We start from the raw sequence: 17,769 nt of genomic DNA, 5'->3' as shown, positions 1-17,769 counted from the left end.
TTAATAAACTTGTATTTTTTAATCTCAACCGATCCAGTCTGTGTTTAAACTGAAGTATTTGAAAACTCCAGGTAAAGCAGTAAACTGTTTAATACTGAATCCTTATAATAACAACCAATCTTTAATATCTGAACTGTACAGAAGAGGATTTTTTTAAATTCAGTATTGGAAATGTGTGAGAGTCACCCTGCAATTGGTAACCAGGACTAGGGGAAGCCAGAGTATGACTGGTGTGTTGCTGACAGCCTGTTTGTGTCAGAGTTGCTGGACCAGGCAGCAAACATTCAAAGTGTGACTTGCATACTGGTGGCCTGTTTGTGAGCAGCCCAGGTTGAGAAGTATAACAAAGCACTGTGAGGCATCCAGATTTAGGGCAGGCAGTGACTCTACATCTCATGATTCCGCATTTGCACCCATGAATGAAACAATGACGTATTTGGATTTCAGAAAGTCTTTGACTAGGTTCCTCACCAAAGACTCTTAACCAAAGTAAGCTGTCATAGGATAACAGGGAAGGTTTTCTCTTTTATCAGTAACTGCCTAAAAAATAGGAAACAAGGTAGGAATTAAATGGTTAGTTTTCACAAAGGAGAAAGGTAAAAAGTGGGGTCCCTCCAAGATCTATACTGAGACCAGTGCTGTTCACCATATTAATTTACGACCTGGAAAAGGGGGGTGAACAATGAAGTGACAAAATCTGCAAATGTTACAAAATTATTCAAGACTTTAGCCCAACAATGACTGTGAAGAATTATAGGAGAATCTCACAAACTGTGTGACTGGAAAACAAAATGTGCAAAGAAAAAAAATATCAGAACTGTCCATATACAACAATGGGTTCCAAATTATTTGTTACCAGTGAGGAAAGAGATCCTCAAAGCATCATGGATACTTCTCTGAACATTTCAGCTCAATATACAGCAGCAATAAAAAATGCTAACCGAATTTAGGGACTTCTAGAAAAGGCATAGAAAATAAAAATATTATAATGCCACTCTGTAAATCTGTGGTGTGCCCACACCTGGAATATTATGTCCACTTCTCTTTGCACCCTCTCAAAAAGAATTTAGTGGACCTGAAAAGGATTCACAGAAGTGAAACAAAGGTGATGATGGGTATGGAACAACTTCAATATAACGAGAAACTAAAACCAGAGCTGTTCAACTTACAGAAGAGACAAAGAAGGGAAATTAGAGAGATTATAAAATGAGAATTTACCATTTCCCACAAAACAGAAAAAAAGAGTCATCCAATGAAATTAATACAGAGCAGATTTAACACAAACAAGATAAAATACTTTTTCCACACAATGCACCTATGGGACTCATTGCCATGGAATGCTGGGACGGTTAAAGGTATCAACAGGTTAAAAAACATCTTTGGTAAGTTCCTGGACAAGAGGCCCATCAATGGCTATTAGCCAAAATAGACAGGCATGACTACCAGAAGCTGGGATGAGAAGATAGGGGTGTATCTCTCAAAAGAAATCTGTACACTTCCTTTGAAGTTCTAATACTAGTCACTGTTGGAAGCAAAGATACTAGATAAGCCATTGGTCTGATGCAGGATGGCAGTTCTTATACATGGATGCTTTTGATGCCCATAAGAAGGTAACAATGTGCATGTATGTTATTTATTATTCATCTTTTTAAATATGTAATCAATGATTTTCAAGAGTTCTTCCCCAGAAAAATGCCAATGCATTGGTTACATACAATATCCTTCTACATACAGCCGGTCTCCGAGTTACGAACATATTGACTTATGACCATTTGTATTTACGACCAACCTCCTCTACAGACGGAACCTGAGTTATGAATGAAATCCGCACTTACGAACAGCGTGGCCGTATGCAAGTGAATGTAATCCGACTTATGAACAGATTAAGTTATGACCTAGTGTTTGGTACGTAACTCGTTCCTAAGTCGGGGACCAGCTTATTCAGTTATACAACAGATAGATCATAAGTATAAACTACCCATCTACTGAATCTAACAGGCCCAGTCTGACTAGTAGTGTGTAACTGTGTTATGTTGAATTATTCACATTAAATTTTCAGATCAAAATTTTTCAGTGTTGGATGATAGGGAAGAAATACATAAATATATACTACTAGATTTCTTTGCCTCTGCCCTATGTGGGTTTAAGCAGGATCTTACTTCTCAATCACAGAAATAATATATCATTATAAATATAATAAAACAATATATGTTTTCTAGCCTCAAAGGAATTTATATGTTTCCTTTTCTCTCCTCTTTCTGTCTGTCTGTCTTTCTCCCCCCATCCTTCATTTTTATTCACTTATTTTTAAAAATAACTAGGGGGCTGTGCCCCCTGCTCATTATGCTTGCCAACCCCCCTTTCTCTGGAGGTAGGTGTCTGGACAAGGGTGCAGGAGTGAGCTAGGGGCAGGGTGTCTGGCCATAGGTGAGGGGGCAGTGGCAGGCTGGGGGTAGGTGTCTGGCCAGGAGGGAGGATGCAAACGCAGGGGAGGGTGCAGGAGCAGGCTGGGAGTCTGGCCAGGGGGTGTCTGGCCAGGGGGAGAGGGCAGGAGCAGGTTGGGAGTGTGGGGTCTCAGTGGAAGGTGTGAATGAGGGGGCTGGGGGTTCAGGGTCTCGGCAAGGTTGTGAGGGGACTGGGGTGCAGGGTCTCAGGTGGGGATGTATGAGTGACTGAGCTGGGGATGCAGGAGGGGGCAAAGGGGAGGGCACAGTTCCCAGTCTCCCACCACTACCAGGAGCGGGGAGGCCATTCATCTCCCGATCCCCCAGGACGGGGGAGGCAGGAGGAGGAGGCATCACAGCTCCAGGCCGCCCCCCCTCCTGGGAGGAGGAAGACTGCTTGGCTCATGGCCCCCCTGGAAGAAAGAGTGGGAGAGGATGCAGCTCCAAGAGCCCTCCCCCCCAGGAAGGGGGAGGGTGCACAGCTCCTGCCTCACAGCACCAGGGCGAGAAGGGAGAGAGGAGGCAGGGGGCTATGGGCAGAAAGGGCGGCAGGATGCGGAACGGCATAATTACATTACTCTGTCGTCCCGCAGGAAAATGTTTTATATATAGAGAGAAAACAAAAAACCCGTAAATCCTTGCACTCTTAAAAAATGTTTACTTCCATGTCTCAGTGTCTAGGAGGAAAAGGATGGACCAGTAGTTCAGAGACTACCTTGGGACATGGGAGACCAGGGCTCAACTGCCCACTCTACCACGTCTTGTCTGACCTTGGGCAAGTCTCTCAGAATCTCTGTACCTCAGTTCCTACCTATACAATGGAGATAATAATGCTTACCAATCTCACAGTGGCACTGTCAGGATAAATACGCAAAAGATTATGAAATGCTCTCACATGCACTGAGGAAAAGCAGTATATGAAGTTGCTATTATTACTGCTTTTATCTAACATTTTTTCCTGCCCCTACTTGTTATTCCTCTCCCCTGTTTATTTTTCCTCAATCTGTCCCCTCAATCTCACTTCTTTTTGGGGGCTATCCCTGTTCTCCTTGCTCCAATCCAGCAGGAGGGCAGGTATGTCCTCTAGAGAGCTGCAGAGGATAATTATGTGCCAAGACAGCTTTAATTCCCTGAAGCTATCCAGATATGAGATGAGCCCTGAGTAGACTACTAAAAATTAGCGGACTCTGCTTTGTTTCATTTTTCAAATACTGAGACATTTTTATTCATACCATTGTGAGAACTGAATAATGCATGTCTATCTACATCACGTGTAATTATCCAACATCTTCTGCTTTCTCTATGGACTTTATAAAGCTTTGTAAGTTCAACATAGAACTCTGCAGAAGAAATGAACTATGGCATACAACAATATCCTACCATCACATTTACATGAATAACTGAAAGCAATCCTTTAAAAAATTGCTTTGGAAAGCTATTGTCTAGGATGGTCAATGAAGAGTAAATTTGTAGGATGCTATGCTTTATATGACTGAGGGGTTGTTTTTTTCTGTAGTACTCACAGGTTTTCCAGATGAATCAAATTATTTGCAGTACATATTAAATATCTGCATGTTGCTTGCCTCAATGGCATTGATGGAGTTGCTCTTTTGTTTCCTTCCTAGATGTCTGTTGTGAAGCAGATCGGGTTTAACCAACCTAAACTGTCCACTAGAACTAAAAATTGAACTGAACTCAATTTTATTGTTTATCCCATCTTTGTGATGTCTGCTGTTAGCAAAAATTAAAATGTTCAGAAGAACATATATTAGGGGGGACGGGGGACACTGTTCTCGTGACATTTCTGATACAGAAAAAACTGGAAAACTTGTAAGAAATGTTCTTCTGAAACTTCCATCCTTGTTTATGGATGGAAGAGGTTCAGATAAAGTGGCAAAACTTTTGGAAGTTTTTATGTAAAATAAAGCTAAACTGCCAGAGGAAAGGAGGGTCCTGAAAGATCCCAAAATGGAGGCGTGATGTAAGTATCAGAGCAGAACTGGTTGCAGAAAATCACTCAAACGAGAGCTGTCACGGGAAGGGATTGTCAAAGAGTATGTGGATGAGTATCAGAACTTTTGGATGTTTACTTGAACTGAACTTCCAAACCTTTCAAAACTGTGTTTCTTTGCATACATAAAACAATGGAAGGAGGCAGGGGAGTAGGTCCAGCTACATCTGTGAGGATCCATTCCTTTGGAATGAAGCCAATGTGCCACATGGTAAATTAGATTCTGCAACATTTTCTAACTTCTGTCTATTCACTTCACCCTATTCAGTTTTGATTGTGTTGCACTCAAACAGCTATCACAAGTGATGGAGAACAGTGGTACTGCAGCAAGGCTGCTATTTAGCTGTACAACCACTAATTTTACTGACCATTTGTCCAGAACTATATGTTACTTCAATGATATTTAAATAATGAAAAAAATCCATAAGATAATTATAAACACATTTGAAAAATTAGATATTAACATCACCCAAAATTTTCAAATGTCACTGTCTAAAATTAGTCACCTAACTTCTCCTTTGGGTACATAAATAAAAGTGGCTTGCAATGTTTTCTTTAAACCAGTATCATTTTATCACTGCATTATGCACAGCGGTTTTAAATTTACAAAATCAAGGATATGGCTTTACCAAATCCAGAACAACAGAAGGGATTCATTAGGATTTGTTGAGACACTAAAAATAGAATAAACTTATTTTCTCAGAGCATCCTGGAACAACATGTGGCGTAAAAGATCAACGTTGCTCCTCAAACGTACCTGGCTGTAGCTCTGAATGGCAGCTCTGGCTTGACTGCTGCGGGCTGGGAGCTGTGAGGTTGCTGTTTCACCCAGGGCAAGGGTCTGGTTGCTATGGTAGCTCGCTGAATACTGGAAAGACCCTTCAGGTTTGGAATTGAGCTGAAGTGCACTCTGGGATAGAAGGCTGGGTCCTGTGTTGAAAGTAATTTTGAGCAGTCAGTGACAGTCTCAGTGAAAGAGAAAGTGCATGCATTATTTATCAAGTGTTGCTAGGAATTATCAAATGAGTAGTTCCAGATTTTCACATTTTGGCTTTTCAGAACAAAAAAATCAGGCCAGATAATTTAAAGTGTCACTTTATCACTTAAGTACACTTATGCTGGCATTTTCAAAAAGTAAGCAACATTGTTTAAAAAAGCAAGTTGTCTTATTTGCAAAACAAAGTAACAGGACTTAAATAGACTATAGTATTTGATAATGGAGACCTCTTTTTCCTGATTTTATATATGGTATTCTGTGTTTAAAATCTGTTTTCAAGGTTTTGTTTTATAGACTCTTGTTTAGTTTCTATAATTTAATCCAGTTGTTCAGCAGATGACATAGTGAACAATCCTCCTGAAGCCCCAGCACATTAAATCTATTGATCATCAACAATTTGTAGTTTATATGTGGTGATGTAATACTGTACTTTGGTGCCTGTAGGGAAGAAACACTTTAAAATATTAATAGCTCCTCTCATCATGTAGGACTCACCCTGTCCTCAGTGAATCTCTGATGTCTAGTTTGTCAGCTTATCTTTTCTATCACTGTAATGCACAGTTGGAGAAGAAAGTAAGGAGAGCCTGCTTAAATAGGTATTGACAAAGAGAAAGTTATTTAGAGTGATGGGGAAATTAACCCTACTTTTACCTAATAATTTAGCTGTTCTGTGAAACTAAACCACGCTTTACAATTCATTAAGTTTATTTATAAATGATTTACCATATATTTATATACACACATGCACCTTGAAATTAAATCTCACAATTTTAATACTTAGGAAAGGTGCATGATTGGATAAAATACAAGCAACAACACTGTTTTCCTACACTTCTCTGCCAATGTGTGTCAACTTTGACTCTGAGGAATGATCTCACCTTCAGGGTGAGAAAATAGTTCTTTTTTTATCATTGTTACACACACAAGAAAAACCCTACATTCCAATAATATTTCTGAGGTTGCAAACTCGAGCACTCAAGAGTTAGGAAATGCCTGATTTTAAATTTCCCGCTAACCTGTCCCTATTTCAGTCATCTCTTCCCTACCCCAACTGCTTGTCCTTTTCACACAGTCCTTGCCTTTGGGGTATGTCTACACAGCAAAGTTATTTCAGAATAATGTCCATTACTCCAAAATAATTATGCAAGCGTCTACTTAGCAATAGTGTTATTTTGAAATACCGTCTTTTCGCGAATATACCCCGCAGTTTTTGCCATTTAAGTTTAGAAATCCCTGTATATCCCGCGCACGAGTATAGTCCGCGGAGGCGGGGTGTGGGGTTTATTCAGGTGTAGATATATTCCTACCTGCCCCCGCTCCTGTGCACCGTGGCCGCCTGCAGCCTCCCGCTGCTGCGGCTGGCTGCTGAGCCCCACGCCTGCAATTGCTCTGAGATATGGCAAGGGGGCTACAAGGAGGATTTGCAAGGGGGCACAGGGGAGATTGCAAGTGAGTTGCAGGGGGAGGTTGCTAGGGGGCACGGGCGGTTTGAAGCGATCCGCAGTGCGGGCCACCTGCTGCCTGGGACAGGGCTCCGGGCTCTTTCCCTTTGTCAGCCCGGGCTGGGAGCCTCCCACCTTGAGCCTCTGCTGGGGATACTGGGGATTCCTCTGCCCCGGCTCTGGAGCGTTCCCAGCGAGTGAGCCGGGCTCCCGGGCAGGCTTTGCCCCCTGCCTCCACTTCTGGGAGAGCCACGCTGGGAAAAAGTTACTGGGCTGCGCCTTCCCTCCCCCTACCCTTGTAAGTTTCCCCTCGTTGTTCAGCCACGGGCTGTTCAATCTGGCCCCGGCTCTCTGTGGGGGCAAAGGTGTTTGCGGCTCTCAGCCCCAGCCCGGCAAAAGACTCATCTGGGAAGGGCCCTCAGAGTTGGGGCAGTGGGGGGGGGGGGGCATTTTCTGAGGCATGTGCTGCATGGTCTGCCGGGCACTGTGCTCCATGACGCCTGCCTGTGAGCCTGATCCGGGCAGGGGAGAACTCACCCCCCCAGTAGCTTTTGGAGGCCAAGCCTCCCAGCAGGGGAAACACTTACCGCCTGGTTCCTGCACAGCCGCACTCACCCCCAGGTGAGTAAAAAACATTTTGTATACCCCGCACCCGAGTATACCCTGCAGGGGGAGGGGGAGTTTAAAAACTAATATAACCCGCGGGCTATATTTGCTAAAATACAGTAATATCGAAATAATGGGTGGCTTATTCCGAAATCTGTAAACCTCATTCCACGAAGAATAATGCGTCTTCCAAAATAGTTATTTCAAAATAGGGGCTGTGTAAGCAGGGCAGCTGCAGGTATTTCAAAATAAGGGGCCTCCAGCCCTTCCCAAGGTGCCCTGCTGGCTGCTGTGTCCACACTCAGCCAAACTCTATATTCCCCCTTTCTCCTGGATCCAGGAGCAGACCGAGGCGGGCTGTGGCAGCTGGCACCTCAGGCGGAACGCGCAGCTGTAAATGGGCCATCAATGGGGTGACATCATGATCAGGTGCCCCAGGCGCCCCATGACATCATGATCGGGCGCGATTGAACGTGGCACCCTAGGCAACGGCCGAGTTGGCCTATAAGTCACGGGCCGCCCCTGCCTGGATCCCTTAAAGCTGCAGCCTCAGAAGAAAAGGCTTGTGGCAAGCAGGAGGACATGCAGCTGCCATTGCCTCAGAACTTGGCAAATGAGTGACTCCTTTGCTCCCACCCAGCCCTTCACTGCTGCCAGGGACAATTCCCAGGAGCCTGCCAGGAGCCAGAAGAGGAGTGCACTTTCCTGGTCTGGTGTGGAGATCCTGGACCTCACTGAGGTCTAGGGAGAGGAAGCAAACATCCAGGATCTCCACACCAAATGTAGGAATGTGGATGTCTATGACCACAGGGCCAAGAGCCTGTCCAACAAAGGACATATACACACCCAGGAGTAGGTGCAGATGAAGGTGAAAGAGCTCCACCAGGCATATGCCAGGGCGGGCAATTCCTGCTCCGGGGCAGAACCCCACACCTGCCCCTACTATGAAAACCTGGACTACATCCTGGGGGGTAGGGCAGTCCATTCACACCCCTCCCTCCCGGTTGTGGAGTTGGGGGCTCGAGACACCCATCATCGTCCTTGTCGGAACAGAGACGAGGAGGTGGAGGAGCAGGCGGTGCCAGACAAGGCCAGCCGCTATCACCCTCCTGACCCTGGAGTTAGTACCCCTCCCTCTGAACGTGTCCCAGACGTCATCCAAGACCAGAGAAGGAACATCATGTGAGTGCCATCACTTTCCCTACACACAGGGGGTGGAGGTGGTGGGCGGTGAGGAGTAGCTGGGCACTCCTTGCTTGGCTCTTGCAGTTTGGGAATCATGCAGAAGCCTGTACCACACAGCCTCAGGAGGCTGCCACAGAGGACCCTTGTGCTATTGGCCACAGGGTGTCTGGAGAGGCCTGCCATGCTCATGTGCCCAAGGTGGGACACCCTCTCTCGACAAGCCACCTCTGGAAGCAGGCTGGGGACATCCCTTCCCCCCCCCACTCACTCAGCAATCCCACATATGACACATGGGCATGCCCACACTGTCGGGGCAGCATCCACTCACACAGACATTAGGGCCCCTGTAGGAATGGGCTTACTGGCCAGAGCACACATGGCCTTGCTCCAAGCACGTGGCCTTTGACTGAGCAGAGAACTGTCACTCTCGGCTCACAGATGAGTGCAAGACTCCAGGTACAGTGTTCCCTGGGATGACTGACTGTCTCTCTTTATTCTCCATAGCCTGACCAGCTGTGAGAGGGGGGCAGTCAACACCACCCGGGACAGTCTCCCGAACCCGAGGGACCCGCAGGTGCTGGAGACCCATGGATGACTTCTTGAGGGAGCACCTCAAGGCATTCCAATCCCTGGAGCAGACCATCAACTGCACACTCCAGGAAGACACCAAGCTGCAGTGAGACACCTGGTGGGAACTGCTGGAGCAGGGCCGCACCATCTGCAAGGCTCTGCACTCCCTCATTGCCAGCATGATGCCTGCTCCTGCTTCTGCTCCCACTCCTCATCTCTCTGTAGCTCCTCCTCCCACTCCTCTGCCAACACTGCCCCATGGCCACGGTGGCACCTGTACCTGTGGTGGTGGAATTGCCACAGCCAGGTTCCACTCCCAGCCCCAGCCTTAAGCTTCTCCTCACCCATGCTACCACCTCCAGCTCCCTCTTCCCCACTGCAAGGTTCTCATCCCTCCTCTCTCCTCCCTTCTACCAGGTTCTTTCCTGTCTCTCCCCAGTTTCTTTGACCCCAAATAAAAAGAAACAGATTTTATTTTTTCCAAAACAAACTTTTTTTTAATTGTCTTAGCAGGGAAGGGGGGAGGGGCAGAAAGGAGGGGTGTTGGAGGAAAGGCAGAGGAGGCGATGCACAGGTCCCTAGAGAGGAGGCTTAGGGAGAATGTCACTCTGCCCCCTGTGAGAAACTCTCACTCAGGGCCTCCTAGATACCACGGCCCTCTGATGGGCCTACCAGATGGCAGCTGTTCAAAGGCCCTGCACTCACGTGGAGAAGCACTCACGTGGAGCCTGGAGTCAGCGGGACTTCCTGCTGGCCCCTGGCTGCATGCAAGTGCCAGCTTTGAAATGTACAAGAGTCCCCAGCAGTGGCTCTTGTGCATTTCAAAGTGGAAGCACCCTCATGGACTCCCCAGCTGACCCTGGGTTCCATGGAAATGCCGCAGGGAGCTAGGGGTCTCCAGCTGACTCCGGGCTCCATGAGGCACTGCTGCTTTGAAGTACCCTCTCTTCCCTCCCACTTTGCTGCCTCTATCTGATAGAGGCAGCGGGGGGGAGGGGGGAAGGGGATCGATTAGTCGATGCATTTGCACAGGTCTAAACCACTACTCCATGGCTGTGGAGAATCACGTCCAGTGTTTGTAGTCAAATTTATTGGGGACATTTGGATGTATGGGGATAGGTGGGGAAGGGGAGGTCTCAGACACAAAACAAGAAGGTAATTAATAAGTACAGGGAGGTTTCATGATTGTCCTTTCTAGGGTTGTTTCTACGGCATTTTGTGATTTCAGAGTAGAACAAAGTGTTATTTGAGGACTACACATAAAGGCTGAGAAGTGAAAATATTGTGATCTCTTGCCTACAACAGGACAGTGGAAATCCATGATTGTAGGTTGCATATGAAAAGTAAAGTAAAAGATGGTGATGTAAGCTGGCCAAAAAAATAATAATTGGAGGAGGTACTGCTTACAGAATGTTATAGTTAACACCATTTTAAAAGTTAGCATTTCTTAATGTTACCATGTAGATATTATACTTCTTTCTCATTTCTAAATGAACCTCTCTAGGCAGGCACCATCTGTGTTCTGACATGATTTTATTTAGCTGGATGTTCACTTATCATGGGGTGTGGCCAAGTTTCTCCATGGTCCCATAAAGTTTGTTTACAGTCACCAGTCCTGGCTCTCAGCGTTCTGTGCTGTTAGACACAGTCCCAAGGTTGCCAGACTAGAGAGGTTTAACAACCTGTGTAGGTAAACTTGGTCGTACAATGATCTTCACTAGAAAGCCAACATTTGCCAACACAAGGCCAGCAGTGTTGAAATGAGGCTGTGATGAAATGAGGAAGTGCACTCTACAAGATCCCACACTCCCCTTGCCTAATTAGCAACAATGTTGGTAGCAGAACTCCAGGTAGATCCCATACCAACACCTGTGGGAGTCCAAAATAGAAGAGGTCAGGTGGTAAGGCAGCAGGGGTAGGAGCTGAAATGACAAGACTAGACTGAGCTCTCCTTGTTCCACACCACTGGAGTGTGTTGGTACTATTAAAGCGATGACAGAGACCCATGTGCCTAATTACTTGTCTATATGCACTGAAAGGTGGTAGCTTCACATGCACAACTGCCACCTTTCCCAAATTCACGGATTTCACAGTGGCAGGACAGGATCTCTTTATTCATTAGGAAGCAGAAAAGAGCAGCAAATGGGCAGCCTATTGCCCTCCTGTGTCAGAGATTTATAAAGAGTGGCAAGGCCGTGGGATGAAGGTGTGTGAGGTTTAAGAATATGGAATCTCCCCCCTTTTCTTTCCCAAAAGCATGGCAAATGAAGTAGGAGAAGAAAAGCTTTCTTTTTTTGTCAGGAACCTGAGAAGAGCCAGGAAAAGGTAGCCCTTCTCCTCTCTCCCTTCCTAGACAATTACAAGAGATGGTGTGATATTTGGACTGAGGGCTGCTCCTCCTATTTATTACTGTAGAACTCATTGATACTATGGTTCAGAAAAGCTCTATGAGAAAAGCTCTCTTGTCCTGCTTACAAGCTGAGAGAAATGGAGTGAAGACAGAGGTCCATATTTCCATCCCCCCTCCCCACCTCCTAACCAGACAATCCCAAGGAGTGATGGCTGTGCAGTTCAGAGGCCATCTCTTCCCTTTCCTAAATCCCCTCCCACAATTTGTTGCTGCCACTGAAGTTTTGGTGTGTTGGAGACAGCAGCAGAAAGAATAAAGATAGAGCTGAGGAGATAGGAAGGGATTTTTTTCCTCTCAGGCGAGCACAGATGGTGGTATTGATATCAGTGTAATTGAAAGAACAGAGGGGTTCCTTTTCCCATTCCCTATACCCATGGTTTAAGGTTGAATGAATGTAACGTGGAGGCAGCTAAAATTCAGAATGCAGGACAAAAGGAAAAACATATGGTCTTGCAATTAACGTGTCTATTCCAGAAATATGGGCAACTTTTGGTAACTCTCGATGAAAGTGATAAGGAGAAGAAAGAGGGTGAAAGGAAAGAGGGAAATATGCAAACTGCAGAATAAGTGCCAGAAGAATAATCTGTCATTAGGCAGGTGGCTAGTGAAACAGTGGCATAGATTACTTCCAATTTAACTGTGATGCTGGACATCTGTTTCAGTAAGAAACTAAAAGAAAAGTAACATAAAACTAAATGACAAACTGGATGACACAATGGATAAGTTAAATAAATGAACCGGGAGCAGTCATTACAGATATGAAATCAAGAAATGCTAACATTGAGAACATGCATGGATGGGAGGAAAGAACTACAATCTTAGCGTCTAGTCAAAACATTGACAGAAACCCTGGAAGATCTGGAAAATAGGGAATACAGGCAGTCCCCGAGTTACGCGGATCCAACTTACGTCGGATCCGCAGTTACGAACGGGGCCCGTCTCCCTGGTCTCCAGCAGACCAGGGAGAGGAAGCAAAGCGGCGGAGCACAAGGGCAGCGGACAGCCCAGACGCGTCTGGGCTGACCGCTGCCCGCGTGTTCTGCAGCTTTGCTCCCCGTCCCCCTGGTCTGCAGACCAGGGAGACGGGGAGCAAAGCAGAGCAAAGCCGCGGAGCACGCGGACAGCGGACAGCCCAGAAGCGTCTGGGCTGTCCGCTGCCCGCGTGCTCCGCCGCTTTGCTCCGGACGCCTGAGGTACAGCAGCTGGGGCGCTGCCGGTTGGTCCCGTAGCGCTGCTCTGTAGCGCTGCTCTGCCCCAGAAGTCCTGATTCAGCCACTGCTGGTCAGTTTCAGCAGCGGCTGAATCAGGACGCCTGGGGCAGAGCAGCTGGGGTGCTGCTGGGTTGGTCCAGTAGCGCCGAGGAGTGGCGGCGCTACTGGACCAACCCAGCAGCACCCCAGCTGCTCTGCCCCAGGCATCCCCAAGTCAGCCGCTGCTGAAACTGACCAGTGGCTGACTACAAGAAGCCCCTGTCCCAGGCTTCCTGGAATCAGCCGCTGATCAGTTTCAGCAGCAGCTGACTTGGGGATGCCTGGGTTTCTTAAGTTGAATCTGTATGTAAGTCAGAACTGGCGTCCAGATTCAGCCGCTGTTGAAACTGATCAGTTTCAGCAGCGGCTGAATCTGGATGCCAGTTCCGACTTACATACAGATTCAACTTAAGAACAAACCTACAGTCCCTATCTTGTACGTAACCCGGGGACTGTCTGTACAGGAAAAATATAATAATTTCAGGACTGCTGGAAGGGAATGAAGGCACGCATTCCACACTGAAATTAGAAACATGAATCTCCAAAAACCTGAGTCTGATGAACAAATCAAATAAAATCAAGGTAAAGCAGACACCCAGCTAGAGTACCAGTATGCAACAGAAATTCAACTAGATCATGTTTGCTCATAGTATAACTAAAGAACTCCAGAGACCAAGTTTGGATTCCTGATACTGCCAGGAAGCTGAATGAAGGACAACCAAGTATACTTCTTATCAAGATCATTTTCTAGGTGCTAAATTTATGTAAGTCTTCAAGAAATCCATAGGCAAATAATGTTGATTTCCTCAGGCATTCTCAGCAAACCATAAATACATCAGCTGAATCAAACCCATACTTTCTAACACTACAAGAAGCCCAAAAGTTCTTGACATCAGTGCCAAAACCGAAGGCTACGTCTACACTGGCCCCTTTTCCGGAAGGGGCATGTAAATTTCAGCAGTCGTCGTAGGGAAATCCGCGGGGGATTTAAATATCCCCCGCGGCATTTAAATAAAAATGTCCGCCGCTTTTTTCCAGCTTTTAAAAAAGCCGGAAAAGAGTGTCTAGACTGGCCCCGATCCTCCGGAAAAAGTGCCCTTTTCCGGAGGCTCTTATTCTTACTTCAAAGTAGGAATAAGAGCCTCCGGAAAAGGGCGCTTTTTCCGGAGGATCGGGGCCAGTCTAGACGCTCTTTTCCAGCTTTTTTAAAAGCCGGAAAAAAGCGGCGGACATTTTTATTTAAATGCCGCGGGGGATATTTAAATCCCCCGCGCATTTCCCTACGACGACTGCTGAAATTTACATGCCCCTTCCGGAAAAGGGGCCAGTGTAGACGTAGCCAACTAGAATAGACCAATAAGGAGGAATCCATCAGACTCCAGCTCTCAGTTGAGGACTCATTAAATATAAAGGCAGGGACATCACAGTGACTTTTGGATATAAAAATACACTAGTTATATGTTGAATTAAAAATACTGCCTTAATAGCAAAAATGTATGGAATTTTATCTTTAATTTGTTAAGATTGTTAAGAAACAGTTTTGAAGAAAAAGTAATAATACAGGTAGGAAACTGTGAAACAGGATATCAAAAAGCATAGTTCGATGCATAAGGAGAAAATAAATTTAGAATGTTTAAAAAATCATAGTTTATAGTTCTGTATTATAATTGGTGATGATATCAAATAAAATTGGAAGGAAGTGGATAAATAAGTGTAACCTAGGGTGGGCTACACTTCACTGTCCCGCTCCAAAGTCTAAAAAACCCCCACTCCATAGAAAGTAACTGGAGACCCAGAGTTTAGTCTGTAAGGAATTTCAGCAAGACTGCCCAGTGTCAGCCGCCCTACATTCAAGTTCCAAAAGAAACTAAAGAACTAAATTTAATTAAATAACTTTATAAAATCTTATGAATAATAACGTAATTCTTTCAACATAACACAACTATTTTATAACCCACAGATATTGTCCACAGTTACATTACACATAAGAAAAAACAAGTAAAATTTGAACAGTTCAGTCCACACAAACACAGTAAGAAGAGACTGAGAGGTCCCCAAAGTTTAGATTTAGTTCACCAAAGTCTCACTTTGTGCATCTGATCGTCAAATCTGCACCATATGCTGAGTCTAACCATCTCGCCACTTGCTTGTAGGGAATCCTCAGTTGTAGTCAGGTCAGACTCTTCCTCTGCTGTGGATCACTGCTAGGCAGCCAGCTAACTGATTAACCAGTCAGTGAACTCACCCTGCTGCAAATTGCTGCAGAGTGAGGGACAACAGTCTCCTCTGCGTCTAGCTCAGCTTCTCCCAGCTCACACAGGGCACTAGGTCCTTAGAAAAACAGCTGTCCTGCCTGCTTGTTCATGGAGTCTGACCCCAAACTACCACACCCAACTCCAGAAGCTTGTGGGTGTGGAGTGCTAAATCAGCCCAGCAACACTAACACTCAACTCACTCCTACCTCCCCCACAGGGCTCTCTAAAAGAGATAGCTCCTGCTGAGGGGCATGGGTTAGGCAAGTACTTTGCAGATACTCATATCATTAGGGATACTCATATGCTGGGGGTGCAGGGTTTTGGTGTGTGTATGTGTGAAGGGGGTTGGGTGCATGGGTGGGGTGCAGGGTCTGCGCATGAGGGGAAGTGGGCACTTACTTGCCTTTGTGCCCCATGCCTCTCCAAGTCACTGTGTAACACGGCCTCCCACTCCTAGGTACCACGTAACATGGAATCCAACCAATGGGAGCAGAGAGGAAAGCCTATAGGCAGCGCATCCATGCACTGCTATTTCCCCAGCCAGGGGAGCAGCAGTGTGCAGAGCCGTTTCTTCCCGATGAGCCAAGGTGCATGTTGTGTATTGGATTGTAGATCTAGGTCTTGTTGTTATAGTAACTGAGTTAGGTCACTGGGGTCAGCTCGACTGGGTCTAGTTAGTTCTGTGTTTTGCAATAAAATGGACACTTGCAACTACTCAAGCTCTCTGTGTTTCCACAGATTTCTTCCTATACTGTGGTACTCCACAAGACATAACATAGTGCACAGTGAGCTTGGGGCTTTCTCCCCCCCACCCCCAGCAGGAAGCTGGCACTCCAACCTCGCAGGGGGGTGGAGCAAGGCTGGAGCACCAACATGGGCTTTCTGCTGGGGACTAAGGTGGGTTGAGCTCAAGGCACAGACCACCTGCCAGTCGTGCAGTCCATGGACCCCCCTTTGAGAACCACTGCCTTACTTCAATAGGCAGCTTTGCAGATACATTATCATAATGCATATGTGTCTCATGCAAGTTATTTATATATATTTGAATGATACCAAAGTAAGATGAAAATCTGAAAAAAACCCAAATAATACTTTTTTTTTTTGTAAAAATCAGTTTAAACTGAAAGTAAAGAGGCTTACAGATTTACTACCAGCTGGGAAAGGAGAACCATCAAAAAAGCTCAAATATAGTTATCATCATATAGAACAGGACATGATGAACTACTGCCAGAAGTGAAAGTAAGCCTTGGTGCGCAGCTCTGGCAAGAGCTGTCTGAACTGCAGCAAAAGCCATCAGGGAGTTATTTAAAGAGCTGGCAGGGACCTGGGCTGCAATAGGACAGTACCTGTAAGAAATTTTAAGTTACTTTTTCACTGCCGGCTCTTTCATCCTAAGGGTGGGGATTTTGTGTTTGATATTGCCAAAACACATACTAGAAAAGATTTAATTTTATAATTAAAAGGTCTCCTTCATGAAATTGTAAATGTTAGAATGGAAATAATATATATCTTGTACCATGCACCAGCTTTCACGAAAATAAAGTCCAATTCAGGACTAAGCAGAAATTGGAGATTAAGTAATATATTGCTAAAAGACAAAGAATTTATAGAGGATTTTATAAGTGATTTATTTTCATCTTCCCCACAGCAGGTTCAGAGCAGTGTTCCCTGTCATTTGTACACTTCTGCGGCTGCTCAAGAAAGGTGTACTATCTCTGAATGAAGATAGTTTAGTTTGTTGCCTGATATCTGACCAAACATTTCAATTATTTCTTGAGTTACTGGCCAACTTGTAATTCTATCTTGCATGAAAATCATAAGGTTATTAGCTTATAATGAAACTTTGTTTTCTATTCCCAATACACTTATTCCCTGAATTTCTTTACTGTCCCTGATCTTTTGTACAAATGTTTCAATAATTAAATGAAATACCAGGGTTGATAAGAGACGTCCTTGTCATCTTCCTCTGCTTAATGGCAGTTTTTGCAACTTTTCCCCAGATACATGCAGTAGAGTTTTTTTATAGATTACTTGAGCCACTTCTGAAAGTGCCCTCCCCAGCAAAATTTCTCCAATATTTCCGAATATGGTGCAAAGCGTCCTCAGTCAAATCCTTTATGGCAGCTGTATTTGTAATGTATGGCTCTTTATTAGTGCACCTTGAGTGCAGTACCAAATCTAGACATTCCCTTGTATTATTTTTGCCTTATGTACATGTTAGCAATAAAAGGGTGGTCAGGGAAGGTGTGGGATCCTTACTGGATGCGGGAGGTAGCATAGTGACAGATCATGTGAGAAAAGCTGAAGTACAGGCAGTCCCCGGGTTACGTACAAGATAGGGACTGTAGGTTTCTTCTTAAGTTGAATCTGTATGTAAGTCGGAACTGGCATCCAGATTCAGCTGCTGCTGAAACTGACTGCCAGTTCCGACTTACATACAGAATCAGCTTAAGAACCGCAAGCGTCCCCAAGTCAGCTGCTGCTGAAACTGATCAGCAGCTGATTCCAGGAAGCCCGGGGCAGAGCAACTCTGCCTCAGGCTTCCTGTAGTCAGCGCTGGTCAGTTTCAGCAGCAGCTGACTTGGGGACGCCTGGGGCA

At 45.5% G+C, this 17,769-nt stretch overlaps 1 protein-coding gene across 4 annotated transcripts in view; it reads right to left on the bottom strand.

Moving 5' to 3' along the window:
- Positions 1 to 17,769, bottom strand: part of CTNND2 (catenin delta 2) — a 1,059,017-nt gene that overhangs the window by 463,844 nt on the left and 577,404 nt on the right. For all 4 annotated transcript variants that reach the window (XM_006120137.5, XM_006120139.5, XM_075921467.2 and 1 more), the window contains one exon: positions 5,213 to 5,385. In XM_006120137.5, coding sequence (XP_006120199.1) covers positions 5,213 to 5,385 — 173 coding nt within the window. The remainder of the gene's footprint in view (positions 1 to 5,212; positions 5,386 to 17,769) is intronic.

This window comes from Pelodiscus sinensis, chromosome 2, assembly GCF_052426305.1.
Source record: "Pelodiscus sinensis isolate ZL-2025 chromosome 2, ASM5242630v1, whole genome shotgun sequence".
NCBI lineage: Eukaryota > Metazoa > Chordata > Testudines > Trionychidae > Pelodiscus > Pelodiscus sinensis.
Note: the sequence above shows the minus strand (reverse complement) of the source record. Positions and strands in the feature narration are given on the sequence as shown.